Raw genomic sequence first — 23911 nt, forward strand, 5'->3', positions numbered from 1 at the left:
ACGGCTGGAAGTTGGAAGAGAAGAAGTGAACGGGAAGCCCAGCGGGAGTGCTCACCACAGGGCGGCCTGCAAGCAGCCGAATGCGTCGCTAAGCTCTTCTACACACTCCACAATAGAAAATAAAAAGGTCAGTCCACATCAGCTGAACCACCTCTTAAATCTCACGCTGAGTAAACCAGAAAGGACCCAAAGAAAAGCTGATGAGATCACCTCTTCGTCCTCTTTCTGAGGGCTGAATCCAAAACAATGAATAGAAGAGATGAATCACAAACACATCGGAAGGAGGTCGAGAGTTTATTGCTATCACAAAGCACAGTGGGGGGGCAACATGTCACAGACTGGCACAGAGAACAGGGCAGGAAGTGAATATTGTTTTATTCCAGGTGATGAAAACATCACCAACCCGGAGCGAGAGCTAAATCTGGTACCTGGTATCAGTCACCCCAAAAGGTCTTTCCTGTTAGTTACAACTTTCATCTCATATCCGGAGCTTTGGTCATTGTTTCTACAATTTGTTCCCACCAGGTAAACTGTAATCACCGGAGACGGGGATGTCGTTGGTATTCGAGACACTCGAGACTTTCATTTCCAAATCAGTTGGTCTAAACTCAGAGGTTTTTGTTCGGCGTCTGACTCCGTCGTAGTGATGTCACTGATAGGAATTAAAAATGTGTAATTAACAGGAGTTATCCTTTAGACCGGCGTCGCAAAGTGCAGCTTTTAAAACACTCAACATAAACATTTTTCGCTGACTGTTTCAGTTGATTGATGTTAATCCCAAGAATCTCCAGAGGTTCCAGATGTGGGACTTTTGACAGTTGCTACGTCTACTTAAACTTTAACACCTTCTGGTTTCACACTCATGCTACTACTCGGAACCCTCCCCTTTCACCGCCATCGCCTACTTCCTCGGCGGGGTCGGGGACTTCATGAATCTGGGCGGGGTGGGCGACTTGACGCCACGAGACGGAGTCGGGGTCGGAGACTTTGGGGCCGGGGACCTGGGAGTCGGGGTGGGGGATTTGGGCACCGGGGTGGAGGCCGGAGTCGGGCTCTTCATGGACATCCGAGAAGGGGCGGGGGTCGGGGTCTTGGAGGGCGTTGCCGGGGACCTGGGCGGCGGGGATGTGGCGGTGGCGGCGGCGGCGGGGGCAGCGGGGGCTTTGGGCTGCCCCAGCTTGGGCTCGGGCAGCTTCTCGCCCTGCCGGTACACGCTGACGGTGATCTCCACGAACTCGCCGCCGTACTTGTTGCGCACGTTGATGCTGTATTTTCCCGAGTCGTCGGGGGTGACCTTGTTGATCAACAGGCTGGCGAACTTGCCGCCCTCGAAGGTGACCTTAGTGTGCTCGTTACAGGCGACCTCCTGCTCGTTCTTAAACCAGGAGACCTCGGGGGTCGGCTCGCCGAACACGGTGCAGGTCAGGCTGAGAGACTGAGGGGGGTGAACGTATGATGATGTCATGTTACCCATTAGCAGTGTGTTTGTTTGTATTGATTTAACATCCTCACCTTCTCCTCCATGATAGTGACCACGTCAGGAAGGCCGCCGACCACTCTGCCACGATCTGCGGGAGGGGGGCAAAAGGTTAGTGACTTTGGCTTTTTTTCACATATTTTCACTTTTTTTTCAAACATTTTTTGACCAAAACTATTTTCAGATTTTTTTTCCAAATTATTTTTAGACATAATATTTTTTCACTTTCTTTTCCCATTACATTTTTCAACAAAACATATTTTATTTTTTTCAAAACATCTTGACTGTTTGGTCTGTGACAACTTAACATAATTAGACTTTTTTCTCAAAACCGTAGATTCTTTTTTTAAATTACATATTTTTTTACTTTTTCCATGACATCTTTTGACAAAACATATTTTGACTGTTTTACAAAAAAAATTCACAAAACTTACACCGTGTGACAACATATTTGTCAACGTACTAGAATTTGACTTTTTTTTCAGAACTTTTTTTCGAAATAACAAATTCTATGACCGTATTTTATTTTACTTTATTTTCTATGACATTTTTTGTCACAACATAATCTGACTTTTTTCCAAACATTTTTTGAATTTTTTAAAAACTTTTTTTCTAACTTTTTTCCATTAGATTATTCAACACAATATATTTTTACTTCTTTTTTAAAAGTTCTGACTTAATATTTTTTTTTATATCTTTTCACATGACATTTTTTGACACAATATATTTTGCTTTTTTTTAAACATTGATTTTTCCATGACATTTTCAAACACATTTTGAAAAAACAACGGTTTTTGACCTAAAAAATAATCTATTGTTGGAAATATTTCCAACAAATAAAATATTCATTCATTTGATATAAGATCTCCCTAACAACTAATAATATACTCACTCTTCTCAGCAAATGCGGCTGCCCTAAAGGAGAAAAGAATCAATATAGAAATGATTACAATTATTTGGACGTAACAGAAAAATATGAATGTTAAAAACCTAGTGTTCTTTTCAAATAACTCACTTAAGTCTCAGGTACTCTTCATAGGCGTCGGTGTATGCTGCAAAAATAAAAGTGAGCTCGGGACTTTCATCTCAGAAAAGGTTTTAGAGGAACTCAAATATCAGAATATATAAATACATGCAACAATAAATACAATAAAAGCTAAAATATAAAATAATACCCTTCGATGTCACATATCGAGATATCTCGTTACCTTGTCCGGAGAGGTCGAAGGCTCTGGTGTGGGTCTGCACGCCGTCTGAGATCTCGATGGAGTAGCTGCCCTTCTCCTTGTCGGAGGGATCGCAGATCTGCATCCAGGCCATCTCCGCCGTGCCTCCGATCCGCATCTTCTCCGAGGAGGCGATCTTACTCTCCCTGCAGGCGTTTCATCACAAGTCACAGGGGCAGACTCGGAAACGTCTACCGGGAGACGTGACTTTTGATGGAAGCTAATGGGAAGCGTCATACTGGTTCCCTCATTTTGGACTGTTGCAGAAAATAAATGTTTATAAAACTTATTTAACACAGAAAGATAATCATCACAAATGAACAGTACTTTGCTCATTTAGATGCTTTTTTAAGACACATAAACGCTTCTAACGCCACTAGAGCAGCGTTGACTGACCCTTTTTATGTTGTAATAACCATTGACTTCCAGAGCAGGAAAAGTGTCGAAACACAAACTCATTTCTAGTTGTTAGAACTTATTATTGGACACAAAATCTTCAAAGGGAGAAGAGCGACCTCATTAAATTGAACTCAAGTGATCGATATCTAAATGAGTGACACTGATATTTACTACCCATAAACTACAGAATAAAAACAGGGGAGGGGCGTTGTGTTAGATTAACCGTACTTGTGTTTCCAGACGGTCTTCATCTCCTCTGTGTAGTAGCTCATGTAGCACTGCAGCCTGATGCCCTCCGGAGTGCACTGCAGCACCAGCTCAGAGGCCGAGGCGCCTGCAAGACCAACCGCAGGTCACACAGGCAAACGTTGCATTACACGGTACACTTTGGTGTATTTATGTTCCGCCATTTCCGGTAGAGTTTTAGTATCAAATGATATTTATTTAAATTGAAATGATTTAAGATTTGCATGACTTCTTTGACACCTTGATCACATTATATTGATCAGCTAATCAAACTTACCAGCAATCTTGGCGATGGCATTGATGATGTCATCAAACACTGAAAATCACACACACGTACGTTATACTTTATAACAGGAATCACAACTACAAATCTAAATCTTCTAGAATTGATTTTAAATTCTTCTGCTTAATAAAGCAGTAACGTTTTGCAACACGTCCACATGACACCACAGAGGATGAACAGTAGGCTGATTTATGGAAGAATAAAGTATCAAAAATAAGGTAAATCAGAAATTAAACACACACAAAAATATAAATAGCTGTACAGTGGCAGATTTCTCTGAATACAAAACCCTTTGAACTGCATGTATTGTAGGAAAAGTGTCTGAAGAGCATTTGTATTGTTACCGTTGCCTGATATGTCAAACAGAGACGTGTCCTTCCCTCTGTCGTCACTGAGCACGGCCTTGAAGACGCCTTGATCCTTCCTGGAAAACTGGAAAAAACAACAACATTCTTATCATACCAACAAGCTGCACGTACATAAAACATCTGTACACAAAGGTACATATAAATACAAACCTGAACATATGAATAAAATACGCTATTGAGAGAGATTATTAATAGTATTAATTATGTAAGTAATTATAACTCTGTTGAGTTTTAGCTTCTTCAACTCTTATACAAGGTATGTACACTCCTGCATGTCCGTGTGTATCTATGTACACGGGTACAGATGTAGATGTGTGCGTAGGCGTGGATGCTGCAGTGGTTACCATGGGGACGGGCAGAGCGACGGCTCCAGACATCACATTCACTGGGGTTTCTGGAACAATCTCATCGTCCTCTTTGTACCAGTGGAAGGACGTCTCCTTCTTCACATTGGCCACCTAAAAAACAAACAAACAAACAAATAAACAAAACACATTTGTTATGTTGCAATAAAAAGAAGCAATTGGAAAGACTGTTTGTAGCTGGTGATTAAAGTTGTACCTTGCAGGCGAGCATGACGGTGCAATCCTCAGAGACGGTGAAGTACAGATACTCAGAGAAATGTGGACCTAAAGTGAAGAGGAGCAGCAATATTATATACATATATATATATATATATATATATATATATATATATATATATGCAATGAAAAGCTTGTGATTGTGCAAGCGATGTTTGGTACGGTTTCCATGGCGACGTGTAGTTACCTTGCTTCCTGATGTGCTCTTTCCTCTGAAACTCGGCCTCCTTCAGAGCAGCTTTGAACACTGAAACGGGGGAAAACAGTCGTCTATATTCTATAATCGTATAGTTGAATGAAAGTTATACTCAATTAAAGCACTTGTGTAAAGTTACTTTCCACCATTGATTTCATTTCATGTAAAAAGTGTGTGATGAGACTGGCACAAAATGCATTCTGGACATCCTTAAATAAATGCTGCGCCCCGAGAGAATAAATCCCCCGTAACTGCCTCTCTCACTCCGGCGGGACTCACCGTCTCCCACCAGCACCAGGGAGCTCTGCGTCTTGGCCTTGCCGTCGTGGATCTGCACCGTGTAGGTTCCCTCGTTGGCTCTGGTGAAGTGATCCAGCGTCATCTGGATGACCCCCGAGGCCACGTCGTGGCTGATCTTGATGCTCTGAGGGGGAAGAAACGATTGCTATCCACCATACGGCCAGCGTCCGCCTTTACATCCTGGTGGTCACCATGTGAATCCTTGTCACGGCGCCGAGATCAACCTGAAGGCTGAGACTTTATCATAAAGTAACTAGAGCTCTAAAATAACTGCAGTGAAGTCAATTTGTTCTCTACTTACTCGTACTGAAGGAGTAAGACAGGTGTTTTGGAGTGTGGTTGTGTAAGTGGAAGCTATATTTAGAATATTTTGTGCTTTATCTCATTGTCACCCTGTTATCTTTGCTCTCCTCACAGCCAACAGACTCCACTGACAAAAACAGGCCGTGTAGAACTCTGGAGTTCCTCCGTTGCCTCGGCCTGTTAGTTAGTTATTACTTTGTGTCATTGTGACACTTTAATGCGCAACATTTCATTAAAACACAGAAGTCCCACGAGAACCCTTTGATCTTAAAGCTTAAAACACTGGTTTTGTGAATGGAGTCTGGTGGTCTGGTGAGAGCAAAGAAATCAGTCCGTCGGCAAGATAAAGTAGTTAAAACATAGTAAATATATCAGAAACATGAGCTAATATCTGTTGTTCTATGTGTCTAAAATAGGTCCTCGGCTTAAAGAGCTCCATCCACAGCCGCAAAACGCCGACTACGGAGAAGAACTCACTCAAAAACATCCAAACTCTCAAAGCTCGCGTTACCTCGCCGCTGTGGACCTCCTTGTCGTTGACGATGACCCGGTAGGACACAGAGGGCGACAGTTTGACGGCCTGCAGCCAGAAACGCACGTGACCTTTCTCCAAAACCTCGTAATTCAGGCCGTGTTTCAGAGGAACGACTGCACGGGAACAAACACACACACACATACACACACACACACACATTAGGATCCGGAGGAAACGGGGTGGAGGTGAAGACAGGAGGAGCACGGTACTCACCGGGGTGTTGGATGGCGTAGCTGAGCTCCAGCATCGTGTTCAGGGCTGTGGAATGGATCCAAGACGACAAACGTGAGCCCGAAAACAAACAACAACAACAACAGCAACAATAAAGGAGGGGCCGGCGTACCGTCCTCAGTCAGCGTGTGGCTGGCAGAGACTCCGTCCGTGTCCGTGACCACCACGGAGTACCGGCCCAGGTCGTCTTTGTCCGGGTTGGTGAAAGTCAGCCTGGAGCTGGAAATCCAATAAAATCCATCAAAGACCCATTAAAGTCCATTAAAATCCGTTAAAAGTCTGTTAAAATCCGTTAAAAGTCTAAGCTAGAATAACACCGGGGCAAACTATTTGTTTTATAATTGTGATATAAATATATAAATAATAATATATATAAATATGAGTAAACACGTGAGGTTGCATTCTCACGTACGTGCGGCCCTTGGTGGTGACGGCGACCCTCGGGCAGTCGCCGATGGCTCTGTAGTTCTTGGACCAAACGAACTTGGAGGTCTCAGAGATCTCGCAGGCCTCCAGAGACAGGAAGATGTCTCCGGTCTCCTCGTCCACGCCGGCCACCAGCTCCTGAGTGCCTGAGACCAATAAAACCATTTATGTGTACATCTTACAAAATGACCCGCTGCAAACAACTGCCCCAATCTGTCAACAATTCCCCAAATAAATGTGTGCTCCAATTATTTGGGATGTTTGTGTTGCCAAGAAAATATTCTCCCAGCACATTTAAGATTCAATCAATTCTGAATTTAAAGTACAAATACTGTACACTTTACTTGGGTATATTAATAATAATACAATAACATTGTGACATTGAGGCAATATTTGAATGTAAAGGTAATATGGTGACATTAATGGGTTAATAACTAAGATAAAAGTCTACTACTTAAACTTCAGAAGTCGGAATTGATAATTATCGTATTTTATAGCTGAAATTCAGTTGTGAACCTTTTAAATATTCAATTACTACCTGTAAACACTCAATGTCTCCAGGCCTCTGTGGGTTTAAAGATTAATCACAAGGGATTTTTCCTTTGCTGATGACAGAGGACGTCGCGTGTTTACAGACTGTAAAGCTCTCTGATGTATTTTGATTTTGACAAAATGAACTGATGTCAATGTTTAAGCGCGTCTCTGTAACTATAAATGGTGTTTAGTGAGATGGAGTGACGTGAGAGAAGGGTATGTTGTTGTTGTTGTTGTTGTTGACACAACAAGGTGTGACCCAGAACAAACCAGTGGTGCTTAGTGGTGGTTACCTGGCAGAGCTTTGGCACAGACCGGCTCAGACGCCTGGGACGGTTTCCCGACCCCGTTGGCGTTGATGGACCGGACTCTGAAGACGTAGGCTTCCCCTTCCTCCAGACCAGTGACCTGCAGGAAACCACGGTAACCACGGTAACCACGGAAGCACAACGTCACAGGCTCCGCGCGGATGTTTTCATTGACAGCAAAACTATTAAAGACGAGATATAAAGCATCATTTTTTTCCCCGTTGCGTTGTTGGCTTTAATTGGCGGTGGTTTTGGCGCTCCCTGTGGAGGACAGCGGTAGTGTTCTTAGACTATTTCTACTGCAGCAGGTCAGACGGGCTGAGGGTCTGTGTGATGTCACCTCGGTCTATATTCTAGTTAAAAACGGAGTTCTGTTCGATGGCCTGGTTAACTTCTGCCGGCCTCCTACCTGCAGGTAACGATGGCTCACGGCCTCCTGGTTCAGAGTAGCAAACTCCGATGAGCCTTTCTTGGCCATCTCCACCACGTATCCAGTCACTGCACTGGCCCCGGTGTAGACCGGAGCCTTCCACAGGATGACCAGGGACTGACCTCTGACCTCGCTGAAGCTCAGGTCGTAGGCCGGGCCTGGAGGACGGGCGTAGAATAAGAGGAAGATGAGCAGAAAGGAACGATGTCTGCACATTGTTGTCATTATTGTAGAAGCAGCGGCGGTCCTCCACCTGGCTCGTCCATGGTCCACGCTTCACATTTCATCGGAGCGCTGGGAGCACTGGGAACGCCGACACCGGCCATGTTAGCGGCCTGGATCTTAAACTCGTAGAAGACTCCCTCCGTCAGATTGTCAATCTGAAGATACAGAGAGAGCGAGAAAAAGAGAGAGTCTCTGTTTCTATAATCCAGAGTGTGATTGTTTCTGTAATTCAGAGTATTATTGGTTCTATAATCCAGTGTGATTGTTTCTATAATTCAGAGTGTGATTGTTTCTATAATCCAGAGTGTGATTGGTTCTGTAATACATTGAGATTGTTACTATAATCCAGAGTGTGATTGTTTCTATAATCCAGAGTGTGATTGGTTCTATAATACAGTGAGATTGGTTCTATAATCCAGAGTGTGATTGTTACTATAATCCAGTATGATTGGTTCTATAATCCAGAGTGTGATTGGTTCTATAATCCAGAGTGTGATTGGTTCTATAATCCAGAGTGTGATTGGTTCTATAATCCAGAGTGTGATTGGTTCTATAATCCAGAGTGTGATTGGTTCTATAATCCAGTGTGATTGTTACTATAATCCAATGTGATTGTTACTATAATCCAATGTGATTGTTACTATAATCCAATGTGATTGTTTCTATAATACAGAGTGTGATTGTTACTATAATCCAGAGTATGATTGTTTCTATAATCCAGAGTGGGATTGGTTCTATAATACAGTGAGATTGTTTCTATAATCCAGAGTGTGATTGTTTCTATAATCCAGAGTGTGATTGTTACTATAATCCAGAGTGTGATTGGTTCTATAATCCAGAGTGTGATTGGTTCTATAATCCAGTGTGATTGGTTCTATAATCCAGTGTGATTGTTACTATAATCCAGTGTGATTGTTACTATAATCCAATGTGATTGTTACTATAATCCAATGTGATTGTTTATATAATACAGAGTGTGATTGTTACTATAATCCAGTGTGATTGTTTATATAATCTAGTGTGATTGTTACTATAATCCAATGTGATTGTTTCTATAATACAGAGTGTGATTGTTACTATAATCCAGTATGATTGGTTCTATAATCCAGAGTGTGATTGGTTCTATAATCCAGAGTGTGATTGGTTCTATAATCCAGTGTGATTGTTACTATAATCCAATGTGATTGTTACTATAATCCAATGTGATTGTTTCTATAATACAGAGTGTGATTGTTACTATAATCCAGAGTGTGATTGTTTCTATAATCCAGAGTGTGATTGTTTCTATAATACAGAGTGTGATTGTTTCTATAATCCAGAGTGTGATTGGTTCTATAATACAGAGTGTGATTGTTTCTATAATACAGAGTGTGATTGTTACTATAATCCAGTGTGATTGGTTCAATAATCCAGGGTGATTGTTTCCATGCAGTGTGATATGAGCCCACTCACGCTGCAGAGCCTCTCTGTGACCCCCGTCATGTTGACCTCGTTCCACAGCAGCGTGTCGGCGTTCCTCTTGTCGATGTAGTAGGCGTTGATCTTGGAGCCCCCGCAGTGGGCGGGGCTCTTCCAGGCCAAGGTCATGGAGGAGCCGTCGCAGCTCAGCATGGTGATGCCGAACGGAGCGCTGGGAGTCGCTGCATCACAGAGAACCTTTATGTTTAATATCAGAGGCTTAACAACCGTTAAGAGCTTTTAAAAAGTATGTACGTGAGAAAAACATCCGTGTTTCACTATTTGACTTTACTGTGAGAGTGAAAGTATCCATAATGAATTATAATCATACTTACAATATGTTAAACTCTGCTTATAGCACATTATACTCACACACTTTATATCAGTAATGATTACACATTATAAACCAAATTATAGTAACTTACAAGGTCAAATGAAGAAATACTTTAAGACCAACAATTAAAGTTCACAATTGTTTGTCTTAGATATTGTTATTATTATTAGACGGTTATTAATAGGATGACACCTGACCTTATATGACACAATAAAAAAGCTTTTAAATGTGTTGTTGCTATAAAGCATTTTTCTCTGAGTGGTTATAACTATAATTGTACAGTGCTGTATGCAGATGATAACACATTGTGAATATGTTCATAATGTATATAGATGTGGACGTGTTAAATATATCAAATAAATAAACACGTCTCATAACTGAACATAAACAAAATACCATCTTTCTTTGACTGTGACATTTCACATGTGATTAAAGCTCACGATGCACAGTGACAGTGCACAAAGTGAGGGAGTCAGGAGGGGGGAAATCAGCTGTTTCCCTACGTACCATATTCCCCCCCCGGGCCTGGATAGAGTGATGAAATGAACACAACAATGAACACAACATATGACATCACCATCAACCTCCCATCACCCCCTTCGTTTACCTTTCACTCTGTAAGTCTTTAAGCAGAGCTTATAATAAAGAAATATTAAGATAAAGGTATATTTTAATAGGGGTATATTAGGATAAAGTTATATTATAATTATAATGTAAGTTATATATTGTTAGGTATATTGTAATAAAGGTATATTAGGATAAAGGTATATTAGCATAAAGGTATATTGTGATAAAGGTATATTAGTATAAAGGTATATTGTAATAAAGGTATATTAGGATAAAGGAAAATTAGGATAAAGGTATATTAGGATAAAGGTATATTGTAATAAAGGTATATTAGGATAAAGGTATATTGTAATAAAGGTATATTAGGATAAAGGTATATTGTGATAAAGGTATATTAGGATAAAGCTAAATTAGGATAAAGGTATATTAGGATAAAGGTATATTGTAATAAAGGTATATTAGGATAAAGGTATAATATAATAATGGTATATTAGGATAAAGGTATATTGTGATAAAGGTATATTAGGATAAAGGTATATTGTAATAAAGGTATATTAGGATAAAGGTATATTGTAATAAAGGTAAATTAGGATAAAGGTATATTAGGATGAAGGTATATTAGGATAAAGGTATATTGTAATAAAGGTATATTAGGATAAAGGTATATTGTAATAAAGGTATATTAGGATAAAGGTATATTGTAATAAAGGTATATTAGGATAAAGGTATATTGTAATAAAGGTATATTAGGATAAAGGTAAATTAGGATAAAGGTATATTGTAATAAAGGTATATTGTAATAAAGGTATATTGTAATAAAGGTATATTAGGATAAAGGTAAATTAGGATAAAGGTATATTAGGATAAAGGTATATTAGGGTAAAGGTATATTGTAATAAAGGTATATTAGGATAAAGGTATATTGTATAAAAGGTATATTAGGATAAAGGTAAATTAGGATAAAGGTATATTAGGATAAAGGTATATTGTAATAAAGGTATATTGTAATAAAGGTATATTAGGATAAAGGTAAATTAGGATAAAGGTATATTAGGATAAAGGTATTTGTAATAAAGGTATATTAGGATAAAGGTAAATTAGGATAAAGGTATATTAGGATAAAGGTATATTGTAATAAAAGTATATTAGGATAAAGGTATATTGTAATAAAGGTATATTGTAATAAAGGTATATTAGGAAAAGGGGGGGGTCTCTTACAGAGGGCCGGCTCCACGGAGATGGGAGAGGACTCCTGAGACTCCTCGCTGAGGCCGAACACGTTGACGGCCTGGACGCGGAACGTGTAGGTTTCTCCTGGGATGAGCCCGTGCACCACGAACCTGAAGCACGCACACACACACAGACACACACACACATTATGTCTTCAGTCACAGTCACCATGATCTTTCGTGCCTAATAGTGTTGCCAACATTACTCATGTGTATGCAAATTATTTCTCTCCGTAGACACTTTAAAACATAATACGTAACATTTGTACATGATCAACGAGTCGAATTAGGACAAATCCATCCAGTACATCAGCTTGTGTCGTCACTTAGAACACTGGCCTTTTTGGCCCAGAAACTCCAAAAGAACTCTGAGATACAACAAAAGCTTTCACAGGTGTCGAGACCCCTCCTCTGCAGGTGGACCTCATTGAGGGGGGGTACCTGGATTGCTTGAAGGGTTTGTGGTTGCAGGGGAACCAGTCCTTGGTCCCGGCGACGCGGGCGTCGATGTAGTAGCCCACCAGGTTCTTCGGATGACTCGGGGGGTCCCACTGCACGAACACGGAGGACTTGGTGTTCCTGGTGGCCACCACCTGACCGGGAGCAGAGGGGACGCCTGTCGGGGGGGGTGACATGTAGACGTGAGAACACATTGGACATCTTAGGGAAAAGGACCCGTGAACATCTGTACAGAGTCAACGAGGGGCTCGCTGCACTGCGTCGGGGCAGCTGTCAATCACAGGAATCAAACGCACAACCGTGTTTATGCTTTCTGCAAAGTGAGCGGCTGCAGGTCACAATGACCGACAACTATTAAACGTGCAAAGACAAAGAAGCGTCAGGAGGACCAACAAATGGGGGGTGGGGGTGGAACATGACATGTGTGGTTTTGTTTTAAGGATCCGTGACAGAAGCGTGAAGTTAGAGAACATTTGACTTGAGAGATGCGAGACTGTGATGTAAAACAAACAACAATATCTTTTGTTTCCAAATAGCGGCTACACACCAATAATAAGGCTGCACAATGCATGCTGGGATACGAGCCTGATGGAGATAGGATGACATATATATATATTCATATATACTGAATCCTCTCCCCAGGGCGAGGAGTGAAGGGACCTGTGAGGTCACAATGGCGTGAATCAGTGTTTAAGTTGAACTGTACGTACCCAGCGGCCCCCCAGCACCTGTAACACACCGCACGTCCACCAGAGCTCAACGAACGCACTTTAAACCAAGATGAACTACAAGTCCCTCAGGAAGCCTCCGGCGATTTGGGTTGTTTGAAACCGCCGGGGAGCGTACGGCGAAATGAAGATATCACATAAAAGCTGTCAGGACGTGTTTGCACGCCTTACCGTCCTCGCCCCCCCTCTGGGCAGGCTCCGAGGGCTCCGAGGCCTCGCTGGAGCCGAACCGGTTGACCGCGGTCACTCGGAAGCGGTACCTTTGCCCCTCTTGCAAATCAAAAACCGGGTAGCGGGGCGAGTGCAGCTCGACCGCCGTGTTGATCCGCTGCCAAGCTGCAGTGCCCGCTAAGCACTGTGGGAGAGTCCGGCGGGGGGGAGGGAGGGAGGGGGGGGGACAACCTCAGCAATGCAGCTTAAACACAAAGAGGTGCTGGGGGGGGGGGAGGTTATGTCGCTGCATAGTTGGGGCTCAACTCTGGATTTGTCGGGTTTTCCCCGGCTTAAGCAAAGCATTCGTATAAAGTGTGTGTCATAATAATAACAATAGCAATGGTGTGGAAAAGAAAAAGAAACACAATGAATGAGACAAATAAGGTTTGAACGGATGTTAAAATGTTCAAACCCTTCGATTGATCTTATTCGGACGATACTTGTTTACGTGACCTCTTAACCTCTGACGGTTAATCCGTCCGGTGAAGTCCCCGTTGGATTAATGTGCAGCCATGAAGTATCGTTCTGTTTAATTGAGGAGGGCCCCGCAGGTTAAGAGGCGTGTCCTCTCTGCGTGGATGGAATAGGGGTGGGGGAGATGGGGAGGGGATGGGGGGGGCAGCACGCACCTTCTCCACGACGTACCACAGCGGGGCTCGACCCCGCGGGCTGGGCGGCGTCCAGCTCAGCACCACGTATGATTTAAAAAGCTCGGCGGCGTGCACGTCGGTGGGCGCCGCCGGGATGGTGATGTAGCCTAAAGGGGGAGTTGGGGGGGTGGGGGGGCGACAGTGACATACAGCGGCGCCGCTTGCAGAAGTCTCACATTGTTTTTAAAGACGTGTAATAAATAAAGCGGGGTGAGAGCAGAATATTGTTTTCATAATTCATGAAAATGCTTCTGTCTCTCGGCCTCCAGAGGACCTGCGGTGGGACAGTTTTACAGTGGATGTGGACGTCTACAACAGCCTCGGAGAAGAAACAGCGGCGTGCTTTGTGGTTTTGGGGGTTAAAGGAGAAACTGGACACTTTGAGTGTTTTAATCGGAAACAAACCACTTCAAAGCCACTTCAGTGGGTTAAAGTGTGGGGGGGTCGAAGGTGGAGGTTAGGAGGGAGTTTTAGATCCGAGTCGGGTTCATGATCGCTGTCAGGGTTTGATCTGGACATTTTAGAGAGGACGTCAGTGTGTTTCACTGAGGGAATTAAGAGAATAGGAAAAAAATCGGCATCTCAAAGCTAATATTTTGGATTAATCACAGAATTCTATGAAAAATATGAAAATAACTGATGAATAAAGTATATGATGAGGACAAAAATTGATTTAATGTCACAATCTCAGTGGCAGAGGAACTAGAAATACTACAAAGTAAAGGTTCGGTGTTAACAATAGTAAAAAACATGGTTAAAATATAGTACAATTACCTCAAAAAAGTTCCTTTCTCTCACTATTCCTCCTGATAAAATGAATCCTGAGGCCAACAAGAGAAATGTCAGATTTAATTCCTCTCTCGTGATGTAACGGCTCACTTTTCAGAGTTGTGCGGTTAAACTTCCTGTTTGTTGATTAAGGTGCAGCGCGCCTCAGGGTCTGCGAGGAACGTTAGAGGGGGGTTAAACCGGGTGAACGCGCTTAGGGTCACGTGACGGGCGGCGCTGACGGGTTCAGGGGGGAGGCGCCTGTCAGTGCGGCGGGGGGGGGGGGGGTTCAAAGCCTGATCCCAGCGTACCTTCCAGGTCGTCCGCCTTGATCACTACGTCGTACTTCCCCTCGATCTTAATCACTGCGGCGGGACACAACGGAGCCCGTTAGGAGGCCGAGGCCGCCCCGGCGCGGCGTGCGCTGTTTTTACCTTCCTCGCTACCTTGCAGCCTCTCGCTCTCGGCGGGGTCGAGGGCGGTGACCTGCTCCGTCCCGCGGGACGGCCTGCTGACGCCGGCGCTGTTCACGGCTCGCACGCGGAAGCGGTAGGAGCGGCCCTCCTTCAGGCCGTGCACCGGGTATTTGCACACCTTCACCGGGGCGTCGTTGCACTGGACCCAGGAGTCGCTGCCGGCTTCGCAGCTACGGGGGGGATGACATCATAAGTGTGATGACATCACCGGCACCACAACGACAATCTCATGTCCGGTGGGGCCTGAACACCTGCACGTTGTGAGACTCACAACATCACAGTCAGGTGATCTCAAATCGACAAAGTACGACATCATAGAGATTTAAACTTATCGAACGCCGACTGACCGATCCACGAAGTATCCGCTGATCGCCGCCTCGTTGACGGCGTTTGGCGGTTTCCAGGCAACCAGGACGTAGTCGGCGTTGACATCAAACGCCTTCGCGCCAATCGGGGCGCCGGGGGCGCCGGGCGCAGGGGGGGGGGCATCTAAGGGGGCAAGGAAACAAGGACATAAGGTGGGGAAGGAGGAGGGAGGGAACAAAGAAACACTTTAAATACACAAGTAAACGCTGCGCGTCCTCCTTCCTGGTTTGATATTTGCTGAGTCGTCGTGGCTCATTTGTCTCTCGAGGATCACATGCTGATCCCCGGCGTGTTCCGGTGAACGCGTGGAAGGAAGGAAACCTGAGACGAAGAGGTAGGCGCTGTGCTCGGCGGTGCCGTCCTTGGTGAAGATGCGGAGGGTGTAGAGGCCCTCGTCGTCCTTGGCCAGGTGGGGCAGCGTCAGGCGGGCCGCTCCTCCGCCCACCGACATCTCCGCCAGGCGCCCCGCGGTCAGCAGTTTGTCTGTGAGGGAGGGGGGCAATAAAGGCCCAATTAAATATATGTGATTAACGCTTTGATCGAATCATCATCACGTCGGAATCGTTGCAGAGAATAACGTTGCCGATGTGTCCCGGAGCAAGGCATCGAACGAATGAATTACCGTCTCTGTACCACTGGGTGAGGGGGGGCACGTTGGGGAGGTCGGGGACGACCACCATGGTGCACGCCAGGCTGATGGAGCCGCCCTCCACCCCGAAGCTCACGGAGAAGCGGTCGAGGAGGCTGACCTCCAGCTTACTGGCGTGGATCTCCGTCAGGTGGGGCACTGAGCGGCGGGGGGGGGGGGGAGGAGTTAATATCTGTCTGGTCTCCGTCCTCTGTCCTGTGTCCTGGCCCCTCTCACACTTACCTAACCCAAGCAGGCAGGACTCCCCGGATCCTGCCGGTCCTGTGAGGGAAACATGTGAGACGTGTGACAGGACGTGAGGCGGAGGACGTTATCGTGCAGAGCGAGGGACTTACTCTTCACGGTGACGGTCGCCTTGCTGGTAGCCGAGCCGTGCGGGTTGGTGGCCACAGCGCTGTACTCGGCGGTATCGCTCACAACACACCTAACCCCCCCCGGCCCGCACGAAGACGTGTCAAACTACATGTACATGTACATAGATTTACACTTGAATGTCCAATAAATATCTGTTCAGCACTTCATCATTCTGCAAAACCTTGAGAATTGTTTAAACAATTTCTTAAGGTAATAATAAGGTGTCGCATTCGTCCATGTTGTCCGTTTTAGCTTCTCTCATTCTGCCAATGCTTTGAAAGTGATGAAGAAGACTTAGTTTGAAGAAATCAGGTTGAAACACTATTCAGAAATCATGTCATTCAACTGTGTGTATCACATTTCTGTATTTTTATTTTTTTACATTTTTGAATATGATACTGAAATGACTTTTAAATTAGATTAGATGTATTAAAAATATTTTTTATTGATTTAGTTTATCAAGGAGGGTGAGAATAAATGGGGGAAATGTGACCCCCTCCCCACCACACAGGACTACTTTATTCTTCTTTTCTATTTTAAGCCGATGCTCTTGTACTACTTGTACGTTCTTACTTCGGCCTCTGAATGACTGAATGAGTAGATTTTGCCCTCTGAGGCAAATTTGTAATTTGCGATTTTGGGCTATACAAAATAAAATGAATTGAATTGAATTTTGAATAAACAGTAATGTAATGACGGAGGGTGGAGAGCGACAGAGAGGGAGAGAGGGGGAGGAGGGGGAGGGGGGGAGGGAGGGGGAGCCGTAGGAGGAATTCGTGGCTCGAATGACGCAGAAGTCAGCAGCTCGACACGAACAGCTGACGAGTCTCGAAGATGGAAAACCGCCAGGCGTCAATCTGAGAGTCCTCTTCCTCTCTCTCCCTCTCTCCCTTTCTTTAAAGGGTGATTTCTGTCTCTGTCTGGCTTTCTTTTTAAATTTCATTTTGCTTGTGTCTTCTGTCCATTTTTATTGGATACCCTTATTCTTATTTCAAAATGTCTATTTTAAATCTTTTATTCTTCTTTTTCTGTTTTTAATGGAATTACATTTTTACAGTATTTTATACTGTTGTTCATGTTAAACTTGAATAATAACACTAATATAAATGTGTATAAAATGGGCTGTATGAATACAACTTGTCAAAATGTGCCTCAAACATTATTGCATGAATGCACATATGTCAAACTTCCATCTGAGTGTGATGTCATTTGAGTGTGATGTAATCAGAGTGTGACGTCATCAGAGTGTTCTCGCCGTACCTGCTAATGATCAAACCGTGGACTCCATACTTGTTTTCGATCTTGTACTTTCCGGGGGCGCTCAGCGGGTCGACGGGCACTCCTCCTTTGTACCTGCAGACAGTCAGCAGCTAAAACCAGCGAGTTTATGGGGACACGTGAGTCTCTGTGCAGTACACGATGCACCTCGACAGCTAAGGATCAAACGGGATCAAAAGAGAAGGTCTCCAAAATGGAGAAACGGTATGAAGGAAGAACCATCACAAAGCATTGTTATTTTCCTTGAATGAACATCCGCACAAGAAGAACGCCCTGAGGAGAATATTCTGACCATTTGACGACCGGCTTCGGGGTTCCCTCCACGGTGCAGAACAGCTTGACGGGGGTCTTCTCCCACACGGTGTGAGGCCGCAGGGCCACCAGGAAGTCCGGCATCCTCTGGAACTCCTCTGAGGTGTCCACCCTTCTGTACATCATCTCTTTGACCTGGGGGGGGGTCACAGCAGGGTGCACGTGGTGAAACTCCTCCACGCCCACACAGCGTCCTCAGTTCATGTTAGTTCATAATGGCGTAGTGAATGGTTCAGCCTCTTCCCCACTAAGTGACTTCTAATAGATCCTCAAGACACTGCACTGCACTAGCATTAGCATTAGCATTAGCATACCAACACCATGGCATTGTTGTGCCCATTGAACTGGAGGACATGTTGCATCCTACAACGTGTTTTTGAGATATACACTAAATATCAACAAGACAAGGAGGTGTGCAATGGAAAAATGTACAGTCGAGTGTCATCTGCATACGTGCAATATAAAAACCTTTTCATCAGCTTAGCTTTTGTAAAATCAGACACCTTGGCAGTTGATGACTCTTGGATCTGGTTGCATTAGTAGTATTAATGACGCACGTGAATTATGACAGCATTGAATACCTCTCTCTGGAGAGCGAGACTCTCCACCGTGGCCTTGGTGGCCATCCTCATCCTGTGGAGCTCGTCCTGGATGACGGTCAGTCCTTTGCCGACATTGGTGCTGACGCGCTGGTACTCCTCCGTCCCCTCGTCGGCAGTCCTACCAACACACAGCTTGAGTTCACGCGCTAACCAACACGAGACGCAAAAAGGAAATGTGTGGCTAAGCGTATAATCCAAAGAACACAGTTCTGCAGAATAGGTTCAATTTAATTGCTATTTTCTTGCTTTGTTCGGCCATGGCAACCGTTTACTGTCAACGCTAGCCAAGAAAAAAACCCTTTACGCCTAAAATAGCCCGACACGTGACAGCAGCCAATGGGGACTCACCTCTGCCGGAACACCGGTATGGTGTAGGCTGGTTCCGCCATAGCCTCCGTGGCCTGGGCCTGCACCTGGCTACCCGAATAAGAGCTTGATTTCCTGTCGGCAGGGGGGCCATCGTTATGAAGCAGACATTAAAGGGACATTTCACCACAATGGACTTTCTGGTTTTAGTCGAGCAGAAGCAGGTCACGGCGCTAAAATCTCCTGACATCCAGCTGAGAGGAAAATTAGAACTAAAACGAAACAGATGACCACAGATGCCTCTTTATCTGTATTATCTTGTTTTTTATAGGGTCGACAAAATCATTTCTCCACCAATTTATTCTTTTATTGTCAACATATTCCTATACTATCAAGTATTCTTATTAAATCAACTCAAACAAATAAATGTGCTAAAATGTCCTGTTTATGACATACAGACAGAAAAGTCATCCAAAACCTCTTAAAGCAAACATTTAGTTCATCAAATTGATGGAAAATACTGTATAATAATAATAATAATACTGTTTTTTCCATGAACCATTAGAACAAACCCTCTGAGCGCTGAGGTCAGCATCTACACCTCCGACCACCGGGTTCGGGCTCACGGGGTGCGGACAGGAGGCCACATGACGACATGGCGTCTCTAAACAAGACAAACCGGAGACGTCCGGTTCTAGCGTGATCGCCATGTTCTTCATGCACCAAGCCGGGCAGCGCGAGAAGCTTCTGCAAAGCGCTCTGCAGCCAACGAGCGGAAAACACACACAGGGAAGCTGCCTGGAGACGGAGACACGTTTGGATGTCGGTCAGGATCAATACAACGCTGTTTGTAGACCAGAAAAACATTTACAACGCGTTTTAATTATGCTTTAATAACATTCTAAAAAGTGCAAAGTACTGACTCCCAACCCCCTCATCGGGTCACGTATCGTATCGCCGGCTTCACGGCATATTTTTCTGTTAACATCTCGAATATGTCATTCCACGATTTCTGTTTTAATCATATTTGAGATTTACAATTCTCTAAAGCTGCCATATCACACATATATGGTGTCTACCAATACGTTTTTTAGATGTGAATGATTTTAATCACTGGCTTGAATTTAAATACCAAACTGCTGCTTCTTCTTAAGATAATTGTGAACAGGTAAAGAATCTCGTCTGTGATGAAACCCAACGAAGAAAAAACGGTGAAAAAGGCCTGAAGAGTCAAAGCGCTTTGACTCGTTTTTAGGATCTGAGTCATCGGCAGGTCCCTGTGCTCAAACGTGGGGCCCGGGGCCCCCCCCCCCGACATGCACAGCGTCCCGGGACACATGGACAGCCAGCCAGGAAGCGCGGACCACCTGTCCCCCCGACCCCCCCGGACACATTACCTCGCTGCTGTCTGCTGCACGCTGTGCACGCATTTAGTGTGATGGTACGCATAATCGGTTTTGACCTGGCTCTTCTTAGACCGAACTGTGACTTTGGAAGCCATGACGGGAACACTTGCAGGACAGCTGGCCAGTTGGGGGGAGGGGAATGGGGGGGGGGGGATACACCAAACAAGTGTTAGCCAGGAGATGTCACCTCCACCCTTCTTTACCCCCCCCTGACGTCTCTGTGATCCCCGCTGGGAGACGTGTGGACACATGTCGTACCTTACAGTGTGTTTCACGTCGCTCTCCTCCAGGAACATTCATAACATGTGTAGTAACCGTGTAACAACACCGATATAAACAGGTTAATATCACATGAGCGTCTCAGCACAAACCATCGCGGAGCTCTGTTTCACCCAGCTATGAATAGCTCCAATAGATCCGTCCCATGGACTCAGAAAATCATTTCATTTCATTAAAAGAACGACACGAAATCAAATCAAACAGGACTCGTTAACTGAAGCGGCTGTGCAAACGTCAGCGTGATTGTTTCAACGTGACGGTGATGTTTCGGCCACCTGTCACAGCTCTGGTACGTGAGGAACATCAGATCATCTAAAGCAGAAGACCTCGCGGCTTCTCGTCCCGCTCTACGGTGGAACGAGCCCCGCCGGTGAAGTTAAAATGAAGAAAAGTGACTTACCCAAAGGGATTAAAAGAGCGCAAAGCGGTGGAAGACCAGCCTGATGCCGCCTGGGAAGCTCTACACAAATATTACCCTCTCACAGGGGGAACGCTGCTCCCCTTCCACCCCATGTATGGGCGCACTTAAGACTATATATAGCATTTACCCCCACATTTTGTCCCCATTCTGCACTTCGGAGAAGACGAGTGTGCATCCCACGTTCGATTTGATTGAACTATTTAGAGGAGTGTTTCACCTGCTGCGTTTATTACATTTATGGATTCATTTTCTGCCCTTCAGAGAAAAGGAAAAAAGAAGATCTTAAGAGTCTTGGCAGGACGACGGATTTTGCTTTTCTAACGAGATTAAAAGGAGACGAGACGCCTCACCTTTACACTCAAACGTTCATCAAGCACAAAAGACATTTTGACAATACGTGCTGGCAAATGGCAAAGGCCTCCTGAGACCTTTTTAGGGTTCTCCTTCTCCTTGGCGCGACACCTGTGGGCTATTTTTAAGCAGCCAGTCGCCCTCGTCGCAGCGACGCCGCCCAATTGCCACCGTGCAGGAGGCACAGCGGCTATTTCCATCCGCACGAGCACATCTCAGGGTAACGGGGCCGAGGAGCGGCGCCGCGGGGGGCTGTTGGGCCTCCATGAATTTACAAGACGTGTCACACCTCCAGGACCACCCCTCTGTTTAGAGGACCTGGCCTGCATATTCATTCTTCATCAGAGAGCATCGGCGTGCTTTCAGTTCATGCAAAGTACTGAAAGTAACATATATATAGTAAATCTTCCACGTAGTAAACACTTTAAATGCGTGACATTTCATTGTAGTGTTTTTACATTATAGCATAACTGCTTTTATTGAATTAAATGATGTAAATTCTGCTTCCCCCTGTGAGTCTGATTAAAAACCTCCTACATTTCCCATAATGAAATATAAATAAAATATCTTAACTAATCTATGAACATCCTTCAGATGTTCGGAGGTCTCAACCCACCGATTTCTCAGACTTCTTCAGAACCAGAAGACATTAATAAAATGTCCCAGTATCGTATTCGTGTATTCGAGTGTTATTCTCTGTGCGGTGCTGCCCCCTGGTGTCTGTTACCTGGAGCTGTTGTAGACGATCAGCCGATGGGGGATTTGGATTTTTGGTTCCCGAAGATACAAGAGAACAATGTTCTGCCAAATAATACCTAATAAACGAGCTGTATAAAGACACAAAGACAACAAATGAAGACTGTAAAAGCGATATAAAAATATCCATGGCAGGTATAATAAACATCCCCTAAGCCGACGCTCACTTCATCAGTCCGCTAGTCAACGGTTGGACCCCTTTTGCCTTCAGAACTGCTTAATTGTTGGCGGCAAACTTTCAACCAGGTGTTGGGGACATTGCTCACAGATGTTGCTCCATATTGATCCACATCAGGGCATCACGCAGTCGCTGCAGGTTTGTCGGCTGCACGTCTACGGCGCAAACGTCCCGTTCCTCCGCATCCCAAAGGCCGTTGATCGGAGTGCACGAACTCATCGTCGTGTTCGAGAAATGGAGTTTGGGATGACGCGGATACCCTGTGACGCGGTGCAGCATCCTGCTGCATGCGGCCATCAGAAGACGGTACACTGTGGTCCGCAACACCACGCGGGGGGAGGCTGCAGCATTTGCCCACTGGTGGGTCGCGGGCCCGTTCTTTAATGGGTCGCGGGCCTTTGCCTGGGAAAATAAAAATGAGAATAAACAGCCGGCTGTTTTGTTTTTGTGTTGGCGTACGTGTTCTGTCTCCATACGATCTCAGCAGCGGCCTGCAGCGTCGCCGCATGCTCTCATGTTGTTTACTGCACGTTACAAGTCACAAGTCACAGCGGAAATGAGACTCCTCAGATCTTCTATTGTCCCAGTGTGGTGACCCTGTGTGAGATGTAGTCTCAGTTTCCTGTTGGTTCCGCTCCGCCGCTGCTGTGGCACAACTTCTCCAAGGTTCCACGGGTTGAGTTACTGTTGTCTTTCTATCATCTTCAACCAGTCTTCTCTGTGAACCCTCGAGAAACACCAACAGCCACGATCAAAGTCACTCAGATCCCCTTTTCTCCCCCGTTGTGACGCTCGGTTTGAGCTCGGCGAGTCGTCTTCACCACGTCTACGCGCCCTAATGCGTGGAGTTGCAGCCATGGCGGATTTGTGTTGACGAGCAGTTGAACAGGTGAAGCTGATAAACTGGCCGGTGAGTTTATGTTCACACAATATTGTTATGTTCAGTTTTTCAGAGCTTTGAGCGTCACAGAGCTAAATCCTAATGTGTGCTGGGAGCTATCGGCGTGTTGCCCTTTGACCCAGACTCTCTATCGGGCATTTTATTTTTACTGCCGCCCACGCTCACAGCAGGCTGACTGACCCCCCCACTAACACACACACACACACACACACACACACACACACACACACACACACTCCCAGCTGGAAAGATTCCCAAAAAATAATCATCTCTCCACTAAATACCAAACTTTACAAGCTTCAGCTGATTGCTGTTTATTAGCCGTGCTGCTGTGTTGTTAGACTGTGTGTGTGTGTGTGGGGGGGGGGGGGGTCTCCTGCTGGATTCCTCCCTCCTCCCCCGGGCGCCGGTACGCAGCCTGTTTGCAGTGGGAATAAAGCAGCTTATTGGAGCATGGATGATACGATGAGCAGGAAGTGGGCCCGTGTGAGGGGCCGCGCTCACGGGGGGGGCTTCACTCTGGGGGGCTTCACACGGGGGGGGGCTTCACACGGGGGGGGCTTCACTCTGCTTCCAGGGGAAAAAAGGAAATGCACAGAATAGCTCTTTCCACGGCAAACGAGGTGGAGCCAATTCCACATTCCGAACCTTCTTTTGCTTTTCTTTTTAGCCCGTTGGTGGTGTTTCGTGTGAGGATGCTTCTCCACTCGCTCCACCCGACGCGTTGATCATCAGTGAGGGTGAAGCAACGGGAGGAGTAGATTCAGATGGATGAGATGCATGTATGAGAGGGTGGGGGGGG

At 45.2% G+C, this 23911-nt stretch overlaps 1 protein-coding gene across 3 annotated transcripts; it reads right to left on the reverse strand.

The window, feature by feature from the left end:
* Positions 1–278: 278 nt before the first annotated feature.
* myom2a (myomesin 2a) lies at positions 279–21035 on the reverse strand. Of its 3 annotated transcripts, XM_078079782.1 has the most exons (37): positions 20903–21034; positions 20215–20340; positions 18860–18952; positions 18491–18629; positions 17890–18044; positions 17580–17672; positions 16301–16389; positions 16188–16226; positions 15939–16103; positions 15638–15799; positions 15298–15439; positions 14921–15120; positions 14786–14839; positions 13686–13813; positions 13015–13198; positions 12098–12272; positions 11646–11767; positions 9521–9708; positions 8097–8223; positions 7823–8001; positions 7399–7513; positions 6558–6717; positions 6258–6364; positions 6128–6172; positions 5891–6027; positions 5056–5200; positions 4768–4827; positions 4561–4628; positions 4344–4457; positions 3976–4063; positions 3626–3664; positions 3331–3436; positions 2686–2849; positions 2493–2529; positions 2370–2392; positions 1513–1568; positions 279–1435 (listed from the first exon to the last, which is right to left on the reverse strand). In XM_078079782.1, the coding sequence occupies exons 2-37, from the start codon at positions 20316–20318 to the stop codon at positions 902–904; spliced, it is 4536 nt and encodes a 1511-aa protein (XP_077935908.1). In that variant the 5' UTR covers positions 20319–20340; positions 20903–21034; the 3' UTR covers positions 279–901. The 3 variants fall into 3 exon arrangements, with proteins under 3 accessions (XP_077935908.1, XP_077935906.1, XP_077935907.1); XM_078079780.1 differs by lacking the exons at positions 13015–13198; positions 13686–13813; positions 14786–14839 and having other exon boundaries at positions 14909–15120; XM_078079781.1 differs by lacking the exons at positions 13015–13198; positions 13686–13813; positions 14786–14839; positions 20215–20340 and having other exon boundaries at positions 14909–15120; positions 20903–21035.
* Between the last annotated feature and the right edge of the window lie 2876 nt (positions 21036–23911).

The sequence above is a fragment of the Gasterosteus aculeatus genome, chromosome 9 (assembly GCF_964276395.1).
Source record: "Gasterosteus aculeatus chromosome 9, fGasAcu3.hap1.1, whole genome shotgun sequence".
Taxonomy (NCBI): Eukaryota; Metazoa; Chordata; class Actinopteri; order Perciformes; family Gasterosteidae; genus Gasterosteus; species Gasterosteus aculeatus.

Excerpts from the sequence above, each read along its gene's own strand:
- myom2a (XM_078079782.1), bottom strand. The coding sequence starts at position 20,318 with ATGGCTTCCAAAGTCACAGTTCGGTCTAAGAAGAGCCAGGTCAAAACC. Across the intron at positions 13,814-14,785 it reads CAAGGCGGACGACCTGGAAG|GCTACATCACCATCCCGGCG; the intron begins GTACGCTGGGAT and ends CTCCCCCTTTAG. Across the intron at positions 8,002-8,096 it reads GTGGACCATGGACGAGCCAG|GCCCGGCCTACGACCTGAGC; the intron begins GTGGAGGACCGC and ends CCCGTCCTCCAG.